The following is a 20,627-nucleotide window of genomic DNA, read 5'->3' as shown; positions in this document are numbered from 1 at the left end:
AATCAGAGACTGCAAAATTAAGACTAAGATTTACATAAGCAGTTAAGTACTTAAATTAACATATATACACCAGCACAAACATTTGTACTTTAAATTACATTACCAAATCACACTTAAAAATAGACGCATCATTGCTTTTTCAAAAAACAAATAGGTAATCTTAAACTAAAAGGATTATATTCCAAGTACAAATAGGATGAGAAGTGGACTGTATTATTAAAAATTAGCATGAACATTTCGTAAAATAAATACAAATGATTATTCCACTGGAAGAACAAAGCATAACTAAAAGCTAGCTTAAAATATAGATTTCATATAATACTAAATTAAGCAAGATAAACACATTTTACAGCGTCAATAAGGGGATAGCCCTTTTTTATTCACTTCCGCGAATGTCACGGGGGGATTCGATGGGCAAGGGACAAATCTTCGTTATAGAGCGCTTCACAACACCACTAGAAGTTCGCACACTCACTACACGAACTGTTCCATCACTTCCAGAATGTAAGTCGACAACACGTCCTGTTCTCCATTGCAAGGAAGGCAGGTTGTCCTCCTTTAATAGGACCAGAGAACCTAATAGCTCCGATGGCTTGACCTTGGACTTCCACTTGAACCTTTGGTGCAGGGTATGCAGAAATTCATCAGACCATCTCTGCCAAAAGTGCTGAGACATCTTTTGCAGGTGCTGATACCTGGAGAGGCGACCATCAGGAACGTCCAATAAATCCAGCTCTGGATATTTATTAAGAGGGCGACCAATAAGAAAATGACCTGGTGTCAGCGCCTCGAGGTCATTCGGGTCATCACTGAGAGGAGTGAGCGGTCGGGAGTTCAGTATGGCCTCGATTTGTACAAGCAGGGTATAGAATTCCTCATAGTGTAGAGGAGTATTATTTAAAACACGCTTAAGATGCTGTTTGGTGGACTTTACCGAAGCTTCCCAAAGACCACCAAAGTGTGGCGAGTGAGAAGGAATAAAACTCCATTGAATTTTATTATCCCTTAGCGCATTTTGAAACCTTTCATCCCTTAAAATAGTGTTAATTTTGTCAAACTCATTCTTAGCCCCAACAAAATTAGAACCGTTATCGGAATGTAGATTTTTGCATAGACCTCTTCTAGATACAAAGCGCAAAAAGGCAGAAATAAAAGATTGAGTGGTAAGCTCTGTAGCTAGTTCAAGGTGTATTGCCTTGGTTGTCAAACACACGAACAAACAAATATAGCACTTAAGAAGCCTCCTATTTTTAAATTTGGAGTCCTTTAGAACAAAAGGTCCGGCATAATCTACACCGGTATTGTAAAAAGCATAGGAGGGAGTAACCCGGACACTGGGTAGAGCTGCCATTTGGGCTTTTAATGATCGAGGATTGGACTTGAAACAAATTATGCACTTCCGAATCACTGATTTAACCAGTTGCTTGCCATTTATTGGCCAAAATTGCTGCCTCACAAATGACAGCGTAGCTTGCGTTCCTGGATGTAGATTGCGGATATGCTCATGGGTGACAACAAGCTTAGAAAAAGGATGATTATAAGGTATCAGTATAGGATGTTTTTGGTTAAACGTTAGCTTAGAATGGTTTAATCGACCACCTACTCGTAGGAGGAGATCACTGTCAAGAAAAGGGTTGAGAGTACTAAGCTTACTACTAGGCCTTATCGTCTTATTATTTTTTAGGCTGAATAGGTCTTCAGGAAACGCGGAACTCTGAATTAACCTTACAAGGCAATTGACACTTTGTATTACCTCAGTTTGGGATAAGGCGCCAGTAATTCTTTTGTCTTTATATTTTAAGTTAAAATGAAATCGCAAACAATAAGCGACTACATTAATGAGCTTTGAATAAGAGGAATATTTCGAGCATAGGCTCATAACAAAATCATTGCTCTCCTTTGCGAAGAATATTAAGGATTTAGGATTAATGTCGATTATTTTAGATTTCTCGGTATTTTGTCGAGCGTAATTCGACACATGATTATTTGCAGGCCAAAAACCTTTATGTTTCAATAAAAAGGAGGGTCCGTGCCACCAAAGATTATTACTCTCCAAATCAACTGGGCTCATACCTCTAGAGATGATATCTGCAGGATTTTGTGACGAAATCACGTGATACCAATGGTCAACCATTAGAATATCGTTTAGAGAAATGCCAGTTGTTGTTTTTAGATGAGGCGTCGAACACTACCCTTAACTTGGTAGTAGTGCTGTCTAATTTCTCAATAGCATGGTGGGGCAAGTAATAGATGGGGTCTGACGTTTTTTCTTGGGAATTAATTTTTGACATATGTCCTAATTTTTCATATTCCTGAATAAATTGCGTGTAAGAGAATTTAAGTTCAGGATTCCTTGTAAGTTTTCTTTCAATAGCCAAAAATCTTTTCATGGAAATTTCTTGGGAATCACCTAGTTTGGATACAGTGCCCTTTAAGGGCAAACTAACTTCAAATCTACCCGAAGAAGTTCGAGTAAAGGTACTCTTAAAATGGGATTCACACTCCATTTCCTCTGGGGTAAGCTTACAGGGTTCATGGAAGGGTTCTTCAATATGCCAAAACTTCTCAAGTGATTGTTTTAGCTCAAACTCATTATTCAAGGAAAAAGCCGATATGGATTTCAGGGGTGTAAAACCCTTGGAAACATGCATAGGTCCAGAAATTACCCAACCAAGTTTGGTGTTCTGCAAGATAGGATTCCTTGTTCCAAGTTTCATTTGACCTGAAATAAGCAGGTCATAAAATAGACTAGCTCCTATAAGGAGATCAATTTCAGAGGATTCAAAGAAAGTGGGGTCTGCCAGAGTAATTTCTTTGGGAATAATGAAATTAGATACATTTAGCGTCTGCTGAGGACATTTATCGGTAATTTTATCGATTACTAAGGCAGTCAGATTAAAATGATGACTCTTACTTAAGTCCTTAATCGTTAATGAGGTTTTCTTATTAATATAGGTTGTTCCCTGATTTATACCACAAACAGGGATGTGCACTTTCTCACACTTGAGGTTTAGGATATCAAACAAGGTCTTTGATATAAGATTAGACTGTGACCCGCTATCAAGTAAGGCTCTACAGGGTATGGGTCTTGAACAGCTGTCATAAACATAAACTAAAGCAGTAGATAGGAGCACAAAAGTATTTGGTACAGAATTAGCACAAGCAAAACTGTAATCAACAGGCAAATTTGGCTGAAGATTATTCTCTTGTTGAGGATTACAAACATTTTGATCTACTACCACTTGGTGTGAAGTAGCGTGGGGTAATTGATTCGATGGCAAGAAACTCGGGGTTTCACAAAGATGAGGATTTATGTTACCTCTTTGAGGATTGGGCAACTGTGTTGGGTTAATACCATCATGGTTATTGCTTGAGGTTGCCCTTATTTGGGCGCAAAGCGTTTTTTGAGAGGGTTGCTTAGTAATACTTGGATTTACATTTGAGGTTATGTGCCTGGAATCTTTCTCAAAGTTATTTGTGGGGTAATGTAGCAATGAATGATGCCTTCGCTGGCAAGCTCTACAAGAATGTTTGGATGTGCAAACAGATGCAAAATGACCTGGACGTAGGCAATTTGTACATAATTTTAGACGTTTCGCCTCATTGTACTTTTCGCTCACAGGAAGTTTGAGGAATTTCTCACATGCATAGACAAAATGGCTATCTTTACAAACAGGACATTTATTTTCAAAAACGGCATTGGTGAATGTCTTAGGTGTACCATAACTCCTTTGAGGATTTGGATCATGTTTATTTTGCACTTTAAAATCAATTGACTCTAAGAGGTGGCAACGCTCCGTGAGGAATGTAGTGAGGTTAAGGATTGAAGGGCTATCAAAATTCTTGGAATAGATTTCCCATTCCCTACGTGTAAGTTGGCCAAATTTTGAGGTAAGTAGATATATTAAGGGTGTGTCCCAGTTATCCACATTTTCACCTAGATTTTTTAAACATCGATAATGTTTTTGAAAGTTATCTAAGAATTTGCGTAACTGGATATGGTTATCTTCTTTGAGGGATGGCAAGCTGAAAATTGCTTTCATATGAGCATGAATTATGGCCCTCTTATTCTCATAGCGCTCTTTGAGTAAATTCCATGCAACAGCATAGTTGCCATCGGTAGCTGTAAGGGAGCTAATTATCTGGGCAGCATCTCCTTTAAGGGCAGACTGGAGATAGTAAAATTTTTGCACCTTGGGTAACGAGGGATTTTTATCAATAAGAGCCTCGAAGGTTTCATGAAACTGGGTCCATGATTCGTAAGAACCAGAAAACTCTGGTATGGATAATGGAGGTAATTTAGTGGATAAAATACTAGCCATATTATTTATAGGGTTGTTGCTGAGCTCAGGGTGAGTCTCAACGGTTAAACTAGGATTGTTGCTAGCATTTTTGAGATTGGTGGCTTGTAATATAAGTTTTGCCTTGGAAATTATTGAGAAGTATTTTTCCTCGAAGTCTGATCTGACCTCAGTCTGATCTTGAGCATCAGGCAGTTTGTGCACTAAACAAATGTCTTCGATACCCAATTGAATTTGTTCAAATTCCTGCAAAAGGGAATCAGCAGCTTTAAACCTGGTCTCAATTTGGACGAGGTCTGAAGGAGTTAAAAGCTCGAGTTGGGGTAAGGCATTTAAAAATGTTTGGAAACGAGTTAGAGAGGCTTTCATGTGACCTCTTTTGTTAATGAGGAATTTTATTTCTGCCTTAGCTTTATCTAAAATTTGTTCTGCACTAAGATTTTCCGTCATTTTGATGGTAACTGAGAAAACAATAAAAAGTTTTGCACTTATTTACCTATGCCAAAAAAGAAAAATTAAAGGTTAAAAATCTTAAAACAACAATTTAAAAATTAATGGGTTAAACAACCAAGGCTAAACCAAATTTTACAAAACCTGAAAGAGATTAAAAAACACACCAAATAAAATTTAAATTAAATTATTAAATTTTATCATCAATAGTTTAGTAGGCTGGATACAAATATTTTGTTTTTAAGGCTATATATGCAAAAATCTATTTAAAATGCATAACTCAATTCTTAGAAGGGTGAATATGAGAATTTTAATCTTAAAAACATTAAAAACATGTAAGTTTAAATCAAAAAAAAATAAGGTTTAGAGCTAAAAATGTAGTTTATAATATGTCAGATAGGTTTTTAGGGTTGAAAGATTTAGTTTATTAAGGGTTATATAAACTCTACATTAAATTATGGTTGCATTTATTGAACTAGGTTAAAATATAAATGTAGGTTTCAAGTAAAAATCCACAAAACAGCTTAATTACTGTAGGTTACGAAGGTTAAAATGTAAATAGAAAATAAAAACCAAACTATATAGGTGTAATTAAAACCAACTTGTACAAATCTTAACTTAATTTGAACAAAACAGCTCATCAAAAACGTTAAGGTAACGGTTTGGAAGTCAGGATGACCCTAGGTTTACTGCTGGCTTTAATTACTTGGGTTATAATTGACTAACCTTTAATTATTGACTTGTTTTCCTGCTACTAGGAACACTGGTTGCTGGAACATCGACGAAAATACACTAAATATGGGTTGCACTACCATATTTTCCACATCAGGCACGAAGGATCAAAATTTTATGTTAGGTTCCACCCTATTTAATTAGGGATTACGTCGGGTGTTCGACTTGTAGACAGAAAAAGAAAGTCGTGTAATTGGTTACGAGAAATTAATTTATTCTCCTAAGCTTTAACTGGTTAATCGCGGCAATCTCTGATTTTACACTTTACTTTATATACAACTATTTATATTATGGATTTTTATAAAAGAGCGCGGAGCCCGGTACATGTCTAATATGCAACCACCTGGTCTAACATATCGCAAAGACTACTCTCCAACGACTGTTTTAAAGGCGAAAACCGAAATTCAGACTCGTTACAACTATTATTTTTTGCATGCCCTACTTCTTTTTTATTACAGGCGGCTCGAACTTATCGCGGGAACCGATCCTTTGACGGCGCGTATTTTTCAGCGCTTTCCGGGTACAAAGCCATAAATCACGAGCACTTCTGCCGAATTAGGGGAATGTCGAGTGATACAAAATGGTATGAGGTATTTAAAACCGTGGGTATGGCGAGCTAACTATTAAAATATAAAAATCTTCTAACAATTACTTGGTAAATAATTGAAAAATGCTGACAACTAAATATTGGAACAAGTGAGTTTTAAAAAAGAAAATACAAATTAGTAAGGCGTAACGTCGTCCTTAGCTTGAATAACAGCCTGAACTCTATGAGGCATTGTACCAACTAGACCTTCACAAAATTCAGGGGTGAAACTATCCCATATTTCTTGTAGTTTAGCACATAGTTGTGGCAAAGTACGCGTACTGTTTCTTAGGCGTTGCTTCATTTTGTGCCAAAGTGTTTCGATTGAATTGAGATCCGGGCTGTTAGAGGGGTGTGACAAAACTTTCATATTATGTTCCCCCATCCATTTTTTTGAAGATTTAGCAGTATGACATGAGGCCTGTTGAAAGATAAAATGTCCAGATGGATATAAATTTGCTGCACTTGGTAAAAGCGAATGTTCGAGAAGGTCTTGATATTTTTCTGCATTCACTATGCCATCAATAAAGTGTAACGTTCCCAATCCTTTAGCTGACATACAACCCCACACCATGATGCCCTGTGGAAACTTTACAGTCCTTTTAAGACAATCCTTATGGAATGCTTCTGTTTTGTCCCGAATCACACTCTTTCGATAATCTCCGACACAGACATCAAATTTGCTTTCGTCTCCGAATTTTGAGTCTCCGTTAACAATGGTTTTTCTTTGGCCTAGGCGAAAAAATGAGAAAAATGAAAATAATATAGCACAGAACAGCCTATTAAACATATCTTATAAAAACTAAGACCGCTCTTGTGGATATATTTGCGGCAGCATTCCCTGGAAACATCTATCCCACTTTCTCTATTCCACCTTGCAGTTACTTCTCGTAGAGTATTTCTTCTTCCCGACTTACAAATTTTAAAAATTAATTAAAATATAATAATAATATTTAATAATAATTTAAATATAGTAATTGTTGCAACATTTAATTCACTGAAGATTTCTCGCATTGTTTTCCCTTTATGGTACTGCCGGATAATAATTTCTTGCACTTTTAGATTAATAGGTTTTCCACGAGCCATTATTGTATTTTACTCGTAATAAAAATGACAGTAATTGATTATTAATGGTCAAGTGACGCATCAAAATTTTTATTGTTGACAATGCACTACTTACTTTTGTTTATTCAAAGCCATTTTCGCGTCATGCTAATAAAACTGGAAAAAATTTGAGCAAAAGCAACCCATGTTCCAACATTTAGTTGTCAATATTTTTTGATTATCAAACAATTAAATAAATATTATTTAACATCAAAATTTTGTTAAACTTTTGTTAAATAATCCTCTAAAACATAAAAAATGTTATTAATTTATTATTTTTAAATAAAAAAAAATAAATGAAAAGAATTACGGTAAACTGGAATTTTATTCGTAAAATGACTACTTGTTCCAATATATAGTTGTTAGGGCTCGTGGTATACGATAAAAATTTGGAAAAATAACGATCAGGCGTTTTGAAAATATTAACCATCTTCAATAGGAATTATAAAACATCCTGACACATGAAAACGATTCACTTTTCAAGATTCTCGTATATGAAGTTTTTGTATTATTTTTAGACAAGGATGCAACTGGTAAAATATTGCGATGTAATTTCGAGACACCCTGTATAAATCCTATTGTAGCCCTCCTAACGTTTCCTTACGTCGAATATTTAAGAATGAATTCATGCCAAAGTTACAAAGAGGTGTTGCCAATATGACGGCGCTAAGAAATTTGAATTCAAATGCACTGTTAGTGGAAAATGTGAAGATGAACGAAACATATTTTTTAAAGCAAAAAGACAAATTGTATCGAAATCTTTTATGACCAGGTTGGCAACTGTATTTTTCGTAAATTCTATCGCAGCCTGCTTGACTTTGGTTTACGTCGAATATTTAAAAAGTAATTTATGTCAAAGTTACATAGAGGCGTTTTCGATATGACGAAATAAGAAATTTGAAATCAGGTGCACTTTTAGAGAAAAAATTCTTCAAGATGAATGGGAAAACTCAACAAATCATTTAATGCAAAAATATATGTCTGTTTGGTAAAAATGCTTTCAACGTAAACATTATTGAATCCACTTGACTTTTGCTTACCTACGTCGAATATTTAAGAAAACATTTTATAACCGATATGACGGAATGAGCCATTTGGGTTCAGGTGTATTTTTTGAGGAAAATGTCAGAAAGACCAATAGGCAAATTCAACATTGCTTTAATTGCAAAAAGACAAATTTATTCGAGATAGAACGTAACAATTGTTGAAACTTTTCAAAAATTTTGACGACGTTGGCAGCCTTACAGTGTATTTTAAATATATTCGATCGTAGGCTCACTTAAATTCTAAATACAACGAATATTTATAAATGAATCTGTGCCTAAAGGAAATTCATTCAAAACACCTTGACTTCTACTCCCAATTTTACTTTGCATTTCAAAATTGACATTTTAATAATAATATATAATAATAATTTTTATTTAGCATAAGAAAAGCTACATATAAAATACAATACATTTTTACAAAGTTCAATGAAATTATAATATTTTTGTAAACCCAGTACATTATAACCTACTTTCGTAAGCAGGAATAACAAATATCGAATTAATACATACGTGGGTCACTGCAAACCGATAATTTGACAAAACAAGTCATTGTAAACTATAGAAATATAAAATCGCATACCAAACCATTTTTATTACCAAAATATTGTAGTAACGAATTTCTTAGAAATTTAGGGCAGTTGGCAATATCTTATTCCGTTATACGCAAATTTCGTCGTATCGACTTTTACTTAAAAAGGCGAATGTTCTTTTACAAATTTATTTTTGTCCATTTTTCCGATTGCTGATTTTCGAATTGTCATTTTTTCCCTAATACTATTGTCTCGCTGCATTTGCCCGAATGTTTTTTTTCACATTTTTTGCACATTTTTCTCAAATAGTTATTTTTCCAAACAATCGTTTTATCGAACTACTAATTTCCCGAACAATCAATTTTTTAAACAATCATTTTCCTGAATGTTTTTTTTCTCGAAACCGTTTTATTAAAAGATCATTCTAGCGAACAACTATTTTTCTTGAGTAATAGTATTTTGTCCAGTAATAAAAATTATTTTTGGTTGGTTCTAATTGTATCATTTAATTCTTTGATGCAACAATTCAAAGAAAAACGCCTAGTAATCGCCTCCTTCTACCCTCCGGAAAATGGTATTTCAGGAACATATTGTTTAGGATGACAGTGATTCCAGAAAAATATCGTTCGGGATAATTGCAATTGGAGAAAGTGGTCGTTTCAAAAAATTGAATTCAGGAACTGATATTTAGGACTTCTTAATAAAATGACTATGCCTCTATTCATTTATAAAACAGCTTATTTATATATTATTAAGTGTTTTAGTTTACGACTATTAAGTCATCCATTTGCTTTTGTTGTTTCTTTCTATACCTTTGAATAACTAATATTTTTTTAGAAGTATATATAATTTAATGAAATTTGGTTATTAAAAATCTTGATGCATAATCAAAATGACCGAAAAATACTGTTTTGCATACTCTTTTATAAATTATAATTTTTTTTAGTATTCCTATCTATATATCTATGTACTTTTAACAATGAAAATAATTTAATAATAACATAAATAATGTTAAACAGACTTCCATAATTTTATACAGGCAAAGCTTTAGTAGTAACTACGCATAACAAAAATGTACATGATAAATTCTTTACCGTCACAGATTGATGAACTATTACGATAATATTTGTATATAGCAAAAAAAACATATGACACTTTTTACTACTAATAAACCCTATTTAATATCAAAAAAATATTCTTTTTATTTGTACATCGAATTTTATATTTTGTGAATATATGTGGCTATTATAATTTCGAATCGCTTAAAAAGCAGATAGAGCAAATTTTCGTTTAATAATTTCTATTAAAAAATTGGTTGAAGAAGTTTTCCTAAAAAAATTGTTAATTTTTCTAACTTTTCAATCGATTTTATATTTTGCATTCATTTGATTTCACATACCATAAATTAATAAACTCATTTCTTTTATATGGTAATTAATGATTAAATAAATTTAAAAAATCATGCTAAAAGTAATCTTTAATATAATCATTGTTTTTATTATATATTTACATAGGTATTTGTCAATTAGGCTACTCTCACAGTGGATGCGTGTAATTAAACGCGCGAAACTGTCCGATTTTGAATTCGTGACTGACGAATTCAACGTGAATGACGTCGATGAAAAATTGCGAATAGAACGTATCAAAAAATATCTGCACGCGATTTGTACTTGTTTGAAAATACTTTGTTAAAAAGACGAGTAATGCAGAAAAAAAAGAAAAGTATGGGTGAATGAACCACATATTTGAAAAGATGTAAAAAGCAGCGAGGAACAATTTTTTAGCTATTTTCCAATGAAAGAAGAAACTTTCAATTACATATTAAATATAATCAAGTCATCATATAAAATATAATCATTAAATATCAATAAAGTCATATATTAAATATAATCATTAAATATAATCAAGTCCGTCTAAAGAAATATTGGAATTTTCGTGAACCAGTTTCTCCAGAAGAACGTTTGTCTGTAACTTTAAGGTAAGATTTTTAATTTACTTTCAAGAAACCCAAAGAATGAAAACAACAAACTATGAGCAATTTTTTTATATTACATATACCTCAAGAATACATTTCTAGTTATGTTTTACTCTTAACCAACTACTGTAATAGTACTGTACTAACTGTAACTGTAAGTATTGGAATATGTCGGATTAAACTGTTGGAAATATTATCCAGGCAAGGAATCGTGACTCTCTATAGGGCTTTGTAAATTAGATTGAATAGGAGTGGTTGCTACAGAACTTGAATATCCACTGAGCGAATTTCGAACTCGAAGTGTACATTTGTTCATTGATAAGGACCTGTTGTAACGGTGATCTCACAATAAATTTTCTTGATACAGGTACAGCTTTTAAGTAAGGCAAAAGGCTCATTAGGAATTGGCAATCATCATCTCTTCCATTGTCTTCAAAATACTTTAATTTTCTTTCCTCGATTTCTAAAAGTTTTTTATTAATATTCATACTCTTAACTTTTTTAACTTTTGGTTTTGGGTTATCAAAAGATTTTTTTTTGTGCATGATTATTGTTTGTCGGTAAGTCATGATCCAGTACACCAGTTTTATCTTGCTGCAAATCTGAATTTTGTGAATCATCAATTTTATAATCTGGCGCTTGTAATTTTCGTTCTGTGGTGCAATGAGCGTCATCAGAAATACTGCCTGTTAGCCTTCTGGAGATCATTATCTTGTAGAAATAGTAACATTTGGAAAAACGGCCATTTAGATATGAATACGATATCTGCTATATCACCTGATCTACTACCATCATTTTTGCAACTCGTCAACTGCAAGAGAAATTATATATTTTATTAGGTATTTGGCAACGGGATCTTCGTTCATGCATTTGGGATTTTCTTTTAGAATTGGAAATCATACTGTAGGCAAAATTGTACTTGCAACATGTAAAGTAATTTGGGATTGCCTTCGTAAAGCTCATATGCCTGTTCCATCTAATGAAGCAGTTAATAATATTTCCCGCCAATTTTGGAGGAAATGGAGATTTCCAAATTGTGTGAGATGTATAGATGGAAAGCAAATAAGGATAAAGAATCCAGCTAATGCGGGCAGTATGTACAGTAACTACAAACAATATTTTTCTATAGTTTTACAAGCTCTAGCTGATCGCCACTACAGTTTGATTTGTATAGATACTGGAGCTTACGGAAAGTGGTGGTGAAATTTTTGTTAATTCCAATTTATGGAGATAACTAGAAAATGGCGCCTCAAATGTAAATGAAGGCAAAGCATTGCCAGGAACTGAAATTCCTCATATTATATTGGGAGATGAAGCATATTCGTTAAAACCGTATTTAATGCATTCTTACACACAAAGAAATTTAGGACCTGAAGAAGAAATATTTAATAGGCGTTCAGATTAGATACACGGCAAGTGGTAGAATGCTCATTCGGAATAATGGTTAGTAAATGGAGATTATCACTAAAGGCTATTGAAACTACTCCAGAGCGAGCAGAACTAATTATTAAATATATTGATAAAGAAGGTATTACAAATATGAATGTGAAACTAGATAATCAAAAAAACTAGAAGATTTTGAACTCTGGGTGAAAACCGAACTCGAACGGTAGCTTACACAGTCTGCGATACATTAAAATCGTATTTTGTGCCTAACCGCTAAGTTTATTTAGTGTTTTAGTAAAAATAGTAACTTGTTAATACTTGTTAAAAATTTAAAAAGTACGTACCTAAAACGTTTATTTTTTTAGAAACTTTCTTCCAAAGGCACCTTTGTACATGTCGGTGGTGGTAATTTGATTCTCGCTGATCTTAAAGGCATTTTCTTTCTCGTACGAGTTCTATTAATTTTGCTGTATTCATTTTTGTCAAATAAAAATATAATCAGTAAGAACAACCTACAATTCGTCCGAAAAAAACGCTACAATTCCCAACCAAACGGGACACATTCGTAAGTCGCAATTGTACGCAAGTACACGCGCGAACCGATCCGCAGCTAATGTGCGAACTTGTAGAGGCGTCCACTGTGAGAGTAGCCTTAGACTATTTTTGTGCTTATACCGACGTTTCGACAATTTATTTTGTCTCACTATAAACTTAATATAAATTTTATTTCATTATAAATCTAAATGAGCTCTAGATAGCGATCTTAAATTTCTATAAGATGGTATATTCCTTACCTATATATAATTTTTTTACGCTATATAGGAGCTTACCAGTTTGCTGCTTCGTATTTTACAAAAAAAAACATAATATACTGTTATAAAAAATCTTTGTGTCATATTGGTTTTGATTATTATATAAATCAACAAGAAACTGCCTAATTAATCGCATTAAAATTGATAAAAGGTTTCAGTTAAATCATGTGTACTAGAAGAAACTATTTTATAGTAAGCAAGGAATTAAAAGTTAAATTAATAATTATGATTAATAAAAGAATATAGGTCATATCCAATATTTCAATTTTTGTTAAAGAGGTAAGGCTAGAATGGTAAGCTCTCCTTAGTAGTTTGTAGTTCTTATTAGTTTTTACCCTTCCTCCCAACACTCCTAGAACAAATAGCTAATTACGCCTATGCGCATAATTAAAAAAGGCGGCACGGTAAATCACTCTCTTTTAATGTTTAACTCCGATAATTTAATTAAAAATATTTAATGGAAATATAAAACTAACTTTTCAAATTTTCACGAACATATGCCTAAAATGGTTTTCCAGACAATTTTCTTTATCGCTATAACTTTTTTTTATCTCGATGCGAAACTAATTTCGTGTAATTTTTCATGTAAAACTTGGTAAGCCCATCAGGTAAAAATAATTTTACAGATAAAAGAATGTAAATAAATATACCTCAGAACGTCTTGAAAAATATTTATGATACAACCGGCAAAGCAGCGGCCTTTATTTTCCGCTTGGATGTCTCGCTGGAAAGTTTATCGTGAGGAAATGAATAATGAGCCTCGTTTTTATATCTTCGAGAGTAATAAAGGACTTGATCGAAGATTATCTCTGGTGTTATCCCAAATTTTTTGGTAAAATGTTTAGCGGATGCAAAAATGTTATTTATTCGCCTAGGATATGAATTTTTACTATAATAATAACAAATCCTCAAAAGTAATCCAGGCTTTAATAAAAGGTATTTCTTACCTTAAAGTTATGATACTTTCTAGCGATTTCCATCCAGAGCAATTTCCTCTGTGAAAATGTGCGAAGAGTGAAATTTCTCGAGGAAGTTTTTGGCATCCTCTCGTTTACATTATAGACTAAGCAATTTTCCAGCTTATTTAATCCTAAATTATACGCTGCAGCTTATCTGAGTTAATTAGGCATTCCCTTGCAAGTGATAATGCAACGTTTGACCGAGAAGGGTATGCAGTTGACAAAGGGTCGACCTTAAACCCTCTGCCGCTTAAACCCTTACAAACTATGTGTAGCATACAAAACCGTCATAAATCCCCGAATCATAAAGGGTTTATTTAGATATAAAATAATTTATTATTAATTTTGTTTAAGTCAATTTGTTGTTGCAACATATTTGTGTATATTATAATAAATATTTCTTATAAAGGGAAATAAAAATAAAATATATAAAAGGTAAACTAGGACTACATACCTTATATTAAGAGAGATTCTTTTGCGAAGTTTAATTTCCTTCTAATTGACATAAAATTATTTAAATAATAGAAAGATGATTTCTTGTAAGTAGAGCCTTACTATTCTTTTCTCTGTCTTTACAACTTACATTCCAAGTAAAAATACCAAAAAGAAAAAAATCTGTAGTTTATCTATAGCTGTAATTTCAATATTACTTCAATATCTTTTGTCTAAAAAAATTAGTTTTTACAACTCTAATATTTTGATATTATATTAAGTTCGTAAATAAAAAATGTATGTTAATATTTAGCAATAATAGGTTGTTAAGAAAGTGTAAAACATGTAGATTTTTATTATGGATTGTCTTAAGAAAGACTTCAAAATTTCTTAAAGATTAGAAAATAGCTCCAAATTTACTCTTTTAACAGCCTCACCTAAAAAATTAATTGTAGCTTGCTAGTAAAGAGGCCAAGAAGAAACTTTTTGATGCAATAACACTAGGAGAAAAAAAATAATCTGGTTTACCTACAACTGTGCCCTCAACATTACTATCTCTTGTCTAAAAAATTAATTTTTACTCTTTTTCCATCTTCGCCCCAAATGCCGTACCCACATAAAAAAAACAAATTTTCCTAAGGGTCTAAAACAATCGTATTAGAGACTATAGAAATGTTTTTTTGAACGTGGTGTAAAAAAGAAACAAATGGATTTATCAAAACTTGCTACTCTGTTCCTTTTTAATTTATATATAGAGCTTACATTCTCCGGTCCTTTGTGTCATGCAAATAATTCCTTAGAGATCATTGAGGGATTTATGAAGTGTTATCTAAAAATAAATTAGGAATTTTATTGTGACTTAAAGATTACATATTTAGACAGAACGTTTAATTTTTAAAGTGTTTTAAGTTAAAAAGAATATGAACAATCTTAATGTGAATCGAGGGTTCATCATTTATTTTCTTCTTTAAAGACAAAAGAGTTAAAAAATTAAAAAAACGAAGAAGAGATATTCTTTTTTTTTTTAAACAAAAATAATAAATAAAATGCGCATCATGTGTATTGTAAATATGCATTGCCATTAAAGACTGTCAAGTCAATGATAATATATAAAAATAAAAATGTATTATTAAAGGGTAGATCATGTTCATTTATGTTATGCGTTTTCTTAAAAAAAAAACTCTATTGAACTACATTTTTAATTAGTCTCTTATGTACTTAAAATGCAGTCTTAAATTCTAAAGCCTCTCCTAGAGAATTTGATGTAGCCTATTTGTAAGGAGAAGAAAAAAAGACTTTCGGTTATTAAAATACTAGAAGAAAAAAGAATCTCTTTCTAGTTTATCAACAACCACACAGTACTAAAATTACTTCTATACCTCTAATATTGTTGTATTATTTTTTTCTTGTATAAAATACGCTTTTTTTCTTAAATTTGGCTACATACCCAACATCAATACACACTTTCAAAAAAACCAAATTTCCGTTAATAAGAGTCTAAAAAACTCCGATTAAGGGCTATAGAAATGCATTGTTTAAGACTAGGGTAAAAAAGGAACCAATTGATTTTTCAAAAATACTGTCCCTTTTTAATTTATGTATAGATCCTAACACTCTCCGATCCTGTTATGCACAATAATTCTTACGGATCGCAGAAACATTTTGAAAGACCTATAACTTGTAACCTAGAAATAAATCAAGAATCTTGCTTCACCTTATATAATAAATATTTATATAAATTAATAAAAATCTTCTGCCCGAGATAAAAAAAATTCACAGTTTTTAAGTGTAAGACATTAAGAAGAGTAGTCAATACTGAATTTTCGAATTAATGAATGGATTCGTCGTTTATTTTTGCCTTCAAGGATAAAAGAATTAAACGATAAAAGGAAAAGGGTAAAAGAAGAGCTATTGATTTTTTATCAACCCTCCGATAAATAAAATATACCGAATGTCTATCTTGATTAAGTAAGAATTTTACTAGTTTGACCCTGTTTTATTATTTAAAATCCATTAATTTAAGTTTATAAATATAAAAGTCCGCTTCAAGTAATAAATCAATTTTCTTATTTAAATAAATTAAGAAACTTTAATTATACTCTATTTCAGAAGTGTATAGAGCAATAAACTGAGGAATTCCGTTCTGTTTGGCTACATTTCGTGGTAGTTCATAGGCGCAGGTACTTATAATATTTATGAATTTAATTTTCACGGATTAAATGCCTTTATTTTGAAAGAGATTAAATACTAAATAAATACTTTTAATCCTTTTGTATAGGTACCTATCTTTTAACGCTTTGTAACATGCAAAAATGGGGTCAGGTAATATATACAGACTATAAATACTTTTAAATCATATTTTAAACGTTAGTAGTCACTGCTACGCTGTAGTGTAATCACAATATTATTATCCCAATATTTAAAAAATGGAGGTATTCAGTCCAACGAAAAGATGTACTAAAAATTCTCCACTATCGCTGAGTGAAAAAGTTATTATTTTAAATGTACATGATTGCATAAAACACGATTACCCTAGTTTTACTGTGCAAGAAATTGTTGAAAAATGTTCTCGAATGAGTGGAATTGGAAAGTCCACCATTTTCAAATTGTTGCGGGAAAGAAAAGTAGCAGGTCAAGTGGAATCTCCCAAGCAAAAGCCAGGACGACCTACAAAAGTCCTTGATGAAAATGCTAAATGTATAATTCGAAGAAAAGTTCACTCTTTTTATTTTAAAAAGGAAATACCCACCCTAGACAAAATTTTAATGGAGCTTGGCCGAGATGACAGTATTCCGTTGATAAGTAGAAAACTTTTATGGAAAACTTTAAAAAATATGGATTTTGCCTGGGAAAAGCATAACCGCAAAGCACTTTTACTGGAGAGCGACGAAATTGTTTGTTGGAGACGACAATACTTGAGAAGTATCAAGCAGTACCGCAGGGAGCAAAAGAAAGTTTTTTATCTTGATGAGACGTGGATTAACGAAGGTTATATAGTCCAAAAAATGTGGCAAGACAAAAATATAACCAGTGCTCGCCAAGCTTTCATAGAAGGCCTGTCTACGGGTATTAAAGTACCTTCGGGAAAAGGAAAAAGACTTATAATCACACATATTGGAAGCGAAGAGGGATTTTTAAAAGAAGGTCTGCTAACCTTTGAGTCGACTCGCACAGGAGATTGCCATGAAGACATGAACTCAGACGTTTTCGAGGACTATTTTAGTGAAATGATAAAATTTCTTCCGGCTAATTCGGTGGTGGTTATGGATAACGCAAGCTACACAGATAAAAATGACTTCTTATTACAAGAAAATATATTATCTTGGCTGTTAATTATCTTTAATTAAGGATATACATTTAGTTCAAACTCGCGTTATCTTGTCGAAAGAGAATCCACGTTCTTCGCATTATTTTCTAATTATCTTATTATCTTATTATCGAATTAAATCCTTGCTATTAGACAACTGTCTTTAAGAATAAAATTGTGACTTTATCAATACTTGTTTAAATTGTACGTTCTTGCTTTAATGTCACAGGTACTTTGCGTTGGGTCGCGTAGGTATAACCCCGGTGTTTTCCCTTTGTCGGTACTTTGTCGTTTGTTCGTTCCGGTCATTAGCAAGTTAGACGCGGCATTGTCAACGCGACACGATGTATAATCGCATTTTTGTGTGTGAATTTGGTTTTTTCAACATGGACAACATGAATTTTGAAGTTGAAGTAAGTGAAGTTTTCTCTTTTTGAAAGCGGAATGCTTTGGAACACTTGTGGCCTGTGTTTGAAGGTATATTTATATTATAAATATATGTGGTTTTTATTGTTTTTTTTTTTAATATCTTTTTTTAAATTATACCGGTACCTATATGCGTGTGTAGGTTTAAAATATTCAGTAGGGCTAGAATGCATTTTTTGCTTTCTTATAGGTATACCTAGATTAGTTTATAAATAACTAAATAAGCATGCATTGATTTTTAAAAGCTTTTGTGTTAATTATTATTGTATCTTAAACAAAATGGTGGACGTTTGCGTTAAAATATTCTTTAGAAGCTAATTTTCACAGGGCAGTCCTGAACTAGTCCGGGATTGTTTTCCTAAGTTTCGATTGGCCGATGATAAAATGCGGACATATTAAAACCAATAAAAATATAGGAAAAGACTCGGAAAAAAAATCCCGGACAAGTTCAAGACTGCTCCGCGAAAACCGCTATAAATTTTCCTAAAAGAAGAAAATATAATCTTAGCAGAAGAGAATTTTCTTACTTTAAAATTAAAATCTTGAAGAAAAGGTTCGTTAGTTTTAATTTAAGTTAAATATTAACGATATAATATTAGTATGTATTTTGTGAAACTTATGACTTCCATAATATAAAATAAAAGTGTGTTATTAATATTTTATCTTCTTTTCTTTTTTATATCCTCGAAAAAACCTCGTAAAAAGCGCTATAAATTTTGCTTCGATATTAAATATTGAATGCGAAAACTTATTTAAGTGAATAAAATATAAAAAGTAAAATCAAAAACGATTCAAAAAAGTTTATGAAAAATGAAAACATAAGATACATTTTAATAAAAAAATACATAATTATAAAGGGGCTTTAAATACAATAAAGATATTATATACTCGTATACGTATTTGGTTGTGAACAGTCGTAATCCACAAAAAAATGCAAAATTGTGTGAAGCTGTCTAAGTACCTCTATAATTAATATTATAGTGTTTTCTGACAGGCTTAACTTAATTTTATATTTTTTTGTGAGTTATATTACGAAATTTCGAAAAGTTATCTTCCGAAACCGAAATAATAATTTTTGGGTCAAGTAAATAATTTCTTAATACAAGATATTTAATATTTGACGTAAGAACTTAATGATCTTGTATCCATTAAATTTTTAAATTTTAAGCCATTCATTTATTTCCGTCAAAGAAATGTCTTTTAGACAAGTACATTTATGTACATATGAGAAGATCACACGTTTTGAAGTTAAGATTAAGACTCTTGTATCAAAAACATAATGACCTTGGGGAGAGAAAATTATTATTTTTTCTTCTCTTAGACCAAATAACTAAATAATTTGCTGTTCTTACAATTAGGACATATTTACTTAACAATTCATTCAATAGTAGTAGATTAAAGCTAAGGATGTGGTCAGTTTTTCCTAAGGTAATATTCATTTGGCTATATCCAAAGACATGGCGGCCTTGGTTTAAACTCGTTTTACTTTATGTTAAGAGATCCTTTTTATCTGTGTATCATTCACGGCGAATAGAGAAGACGCCAACTTCAAGTTGGAGAAAGCAAGAAATTATCGATTGGCTGACTGCAAAAGGTATTGCGTTTGAAGCAAATTTGATAAAAAAAGAACTGCTGGCAATAGCAAACTTACACAAAACTCGTTTCATGAAATACGCCGTGGAAGATATAGCCGAAAAATATAATATAACTGTACTGCGCTTACCGCCATATCATTGCGAACTAAATCCTATAGAACTGATATGGGCGCAGGTAAAAGGATTTGTAGCAAGACAAAACACGACTTTTAAAATGAAAGATGTTAAGCTACTGTTTGATCAAGCCATTACGGAAGCGACACCAGAGAATTGGCGAAAAGCAGTCCAGCATGTAATTAAGCAAGAGGACAAAATGTGGGATCTTGACAACCTCATCGATCAAACAGTCGATCCTTTAATTATAATGTCAAGAGGTGATGACAGTTCGTCAGATGACGAAGAAGACTACAATCTATTATAATTTAAAATTGTTATACACTGTTCAAAAAGTGCCAGATCCAAAAGTGACATTTTCAACTGTTTTACTCTACATATTATGTTCAATAAATTTGTGAAAAAAATATATTATTCCATTTAAACAAAAGTAACTTTCTAAAATAAAATAGCATTTAAGTACATTAATTATAAGGTAAAAAACAAGTCCCAGTTGCACGCCTTTGGCGAACCGTTTTCAATGTTTATCAGTGGGTAACAATGGGCAAAACTCATAAATTGACCCAAAACCGGGTGGCACTACCTGCAATCAACGAAAAGAAAGAATTTTACATTGAAACTAATACCCAACTAAGATAGTGGCATAAAATATTGGTGGATCACCAGGTACCACTTTTGCATACCTAATGAGGTTTTATTGCTCTACACATTTCTGAAATAGAGTATAATCTATAATGAAGTTTTAGATTGTTTAAAGTTTATTGTTTACATTTTTTGTAGGATGTCATTATTTGCTGAGGAAAAGATATAAAGGGTGTTTTTTTTAGAGGCGGAGAACTTTCATTTGGCAACACTGTTTTTTTTTGACAGCC

General features: G+C 32.1%; 2 protein-coding genes across 2 annotated transcripts; both read right to left on the bottom strand.

Moving 5' to 3' along the window:
* Positions 1–376: 376 nt before the first annotated feature.
* LOC126741282 (uncharacterized) lies at positions 377–2,071 on the bottom strand. The gene has a single exon (XM_050447667.1). It carries the CDS (start codon positions 2,069–2,071, stop codon positions 377–379), a length of 1,695 nt encoding a protein of 564 aa, XP_050303624.1.
* A 55-nt stretch (positions 2,072–2,126) lies between these two features.
* Positions 2,127–4,751, bottom strand: LOC126741264 (uncharacterized). Its single transcript, XM_050447646.1, has one exon. The coding sequence runs from the start codon at positions 4,749–4,751 to the stop codon at positions 2,127–2,129; it is 2,625 nt and encodes an 874-aa protein (XP_050303603.1).
* Positions 4,752–20,627: the final 15,876 nt, after the last annotated feature.

This window comes from Anthonomus grandis, chromosome 1 (assembly GCF_022605725.1).
Source record: "Anthonomus grandis grandis chromosome 1, icAntGran1.3, whole genome shotgun sequence".
In the NCBI taxonomy this organism is placed as follows: domain Eukaryota; kingdom Metazoa; phylum Arthropoda; class Insecta; order Coleoptera; family Curculionidae; genus Anthonomus; species Anthonomus grandis.
The sequence above is the reverse complement of the archived record's forward strand: the minus strand, read 5'-3'. Positions and strand labels throughout refer to the sequence as shown.

Excerpts from the sequence above, each read along its gene's own strand:
- LOC126741282 (XM_050447667.1), bottom strand. The coding sequence starts at position 2,071 with ATGAGCCCAGTTGATTTGGAGAGTAATAATCTTTGGTGGCACGGACCC.
- LOC126741264 (XM_050447646.1), bottom strand. The coding sequence starts at position 4,751 with ATGACGGAAAATCTTAGTGCAGAACAAATTTTAGATAAAGCTAAGGCA.